Raw genomic sequence first — 2,834 nt, 5'->3', positions numbered from 1 at the left:
TGGACTTGATGAACATAATTTTTCAACCGTATCTAGTTAAGTTTGTGATTATCTTCATAGATGATATCCTGGTGTATTTTAAGAACAAGGAAGAGCATAGAGAACACTTGAAAATTGTGCTGCAGACTTTGAGGGAGTAGCAGTTAAATGCTAAGTTCAATAAGTGTCACTTTTTGGAGAAAAAAGTTTGGTTTTTGGGGCATGTTGTGTCCAATCAAGGGATGACAGTAGATCTTGAGAAATTTATTGCGGTCAAAGAATGGAAGCAACCTACAAACCCTTTAGAGGTGAGGAGCTTTTTAGGACTAGCTGGTTATTATAAGAGATTTATGGAGAAGTTTTTCACTATTACAGCACCCATGACCAAGTTAACCCACAAGAATATGAAGTTCTTATGGTCAGATGATTGTAAGAGAGCTTTCCACAAGTTAAAGCAGCGTTTGACTACAGCTCCGGTGTTGACTATACCAATACAAGGAGAAGAATTAGAAGTGTTCACTGATGCGAGTGGAACTAGTTTGGGATGTGTGTTGATGCACCATCAGAAGGTTGTATCTTATGCCTCATGACAGTTAAAACCTCATAAGAGACAATACCCTACTCATGACTTAGAGCTAGTAGTAGTTATTTTTGCATTGAAAGTGTGGTGACACTACTTGTTTGGGGAGTGCTTTAAGTTATACACAGATTGCAAGAGCCTCAAATATCTTTTTTTTTTAAAAAGAGTTAAACATGAGGCAACAGAAGGTGGGTTGAATTCGCCAATAGTTATGATTTCGAGATCCTTTACCACCTGGGGAAAGGAAATGTGGTCGCAGATGTACTTAGTCGATGAGAGTTCTTCTTTAATGATTATAACTTCTTTAATGATTCAGGAATGAGAGTTCTTGGAGTTCGTTTCGATGCATGATGTTCAACCAATAGAGAGTGTCGAGAGGGCATACATTGGTAGTTTGACAGTGTAACCGACATTACTGGGTGAAGTTCGTCAGATGGAGTATTTATATAGGTTCCTTGTCAGCAAGCTCGATGACCTTGTAGTGGATTTGATTGATGATTGTCCTACTGATTGGTCTATGGACTCAGATGGGGGATTGTGATTTAGGGACAGGTTGTGTGTACCTAACATTGTTGAATTGAGGAAAGAGATTATGGATAATGCCCATAGGTCCCAATATACCATTCACATTGGTGGGACTAAGATATATCATGACCTGAAGAGGACATTTTTTTGGGAAAGTATGAAGAAGGATGTAGGAAAGTACGTTTCTCGATGTTATGTGTGTCAACAGATTAAGGTAGAACACCAACGACCATTTAGACTTTTGCAGCCTTTCATGATCCCTACTTGGAAATGGGAGTATATCTCTATGGACTTCAAGGATGGATTGTCGTGGTCTAAGCGAGGCAATGAATCTATTTGGGTGATAGTGGTTCAACTTACCAAGTCTACTCATTTTATTCATATCAGTATTCACCGAACTACTGATAAACTAGATATGCTGTATAATCGGGAGGTGGTATGACTTCATGGCGTGCCAATTTCTATAGTTTCAGATTCTGATCCGTTGTTTGTGGCAAAGTTTTGGGAGAGTTTTTAATATGCTTTAGGTGCTAGGTTAGACCTGAGCATGGCTTATCATCCTCAGACGGATGGGCAAACTGAGCGGGTAAATCAGATCTTGGAGGATATGTTGAGAGCTTGCGTCCTCGATCTTGGTAATAGTTGGGAAGAACACTTACCATTGGTGGTGTTTACTTATAATAATAACTATCACTCAAGTATCGGGATGACACCTTTTGAGGCTTTGTATAGGAGGCCATGTCGATCACCTGCTTGTTGGATGGAGGTAAGAGATGTGCCATTGTTAGGGCCAGAGTTGGTAAGAGAGTCCACAAATAAGGTGAACATTATTCGGGAACGTATTAAGACTGCATAGAGTCGTTAGAAGAGTTACACTGATAGAAAACATAAGGGGGTTGAGTTGAATGTTAGAGATTTTGTATTTTTGAAGGTCTTGCCGATGAAGGGTATCATGCGGTTTGGAAAGAAGAGAAAGTTGGCGCCTAGATTTGTGGAACCATACGAGATCACTAAGAGGATTGGTAATGTAGCTTAAAAATTAGCCCTACTACCTACTTTAGCTATGATTCACAACGTGTTGTATATATTTTTATTGCGGAAGTGTGTGCAAGACCCTTCCCAAGTAGTATTACCAGAAGTGTTGGAAATTAGTGATGATCTCATGTATGTGGTACAAACAGTTACTATTCTAGACTAGGATGTAAAGTAGCTGCGGCGCAAGAAAGTGAACTTGGTGAAAGTACAATGGAGCAAGGATAAGAACGATATCACTTGGGAATTGGAAGAGAAAGTTAGACGTATGCATCTACAACTTTTTGCTTAGTACTCTCTCTTATCGAATCTCGGGATAAGATTCTTTTGAAGTGTGTATATTGTAGCGACCTTGATTTTTTGTAAGTCATTATTTATTTATTTATTTATTTATTTATTATTATTATTATTATTATTATTATTATTATTATTATTATTATTATTATTATTATTATTATTACTTCATTTTATTTTTCTTGGCCTTATTAATTGCATAGATACATGAGAATTTAATGTGATATTTAATTATATAAAATTAATCCGTATATTTATACATAAAAGGAATCATATATTCATCTTATATATATCAAAGGTGTTAGGGGTCATAATAGGAAATTAGGTTATAAAGTATATTAGGTTACATGAGTGTGGCCTAACCAAAACACAAAAAAGATCAAAGCAGCCACACACACACAGAGAGAGAGAGAGAGAGAGAGAG

At 37.2% G+C, this 2,834-nt stretch overlaps 1 protein-coding gene across 1 annotated transcript; it reads left to right on the top strand.

The window, feature by feature from the left end:
- Positions 1-221: 221 nt before the first annotated feature.
- On the top strand, positions 222-881 carry LOC145807243 (putative mitochondrial protein AtMg00860). The gene is made up of 2 exons (XM_082905197.1): positions 222-548; positions 876-881. Exons 1-2 carry the CDS (start codon positions 222-224, stop codon positions 879-881), a joined length of 333 nt encoding a protein of 110 aa, XP_082761323.1.
- The last annotated feature ends 1,953 nt before the right edge of the window (positions 882-2,834 follow it).

Source organism: Camellia sinensis, chromosome 14 (genome assembly GCF_055761805.1).
Source record: "Camellia sinensis isolate YWXY chromosome 14, ASM5576180v1, whole genome shotgun sequence".
Classification (NCBI taxonomy): domain Eukaryota; kingdom Viridiplantae; phylum Streptophyta; class Magnoliopsida; order Ericales; family Theaceae; genus Camellia; species Camellia sinensis.
This window is presented reverse-complemented; position numbering and strand designations above follow the sequence as displayed.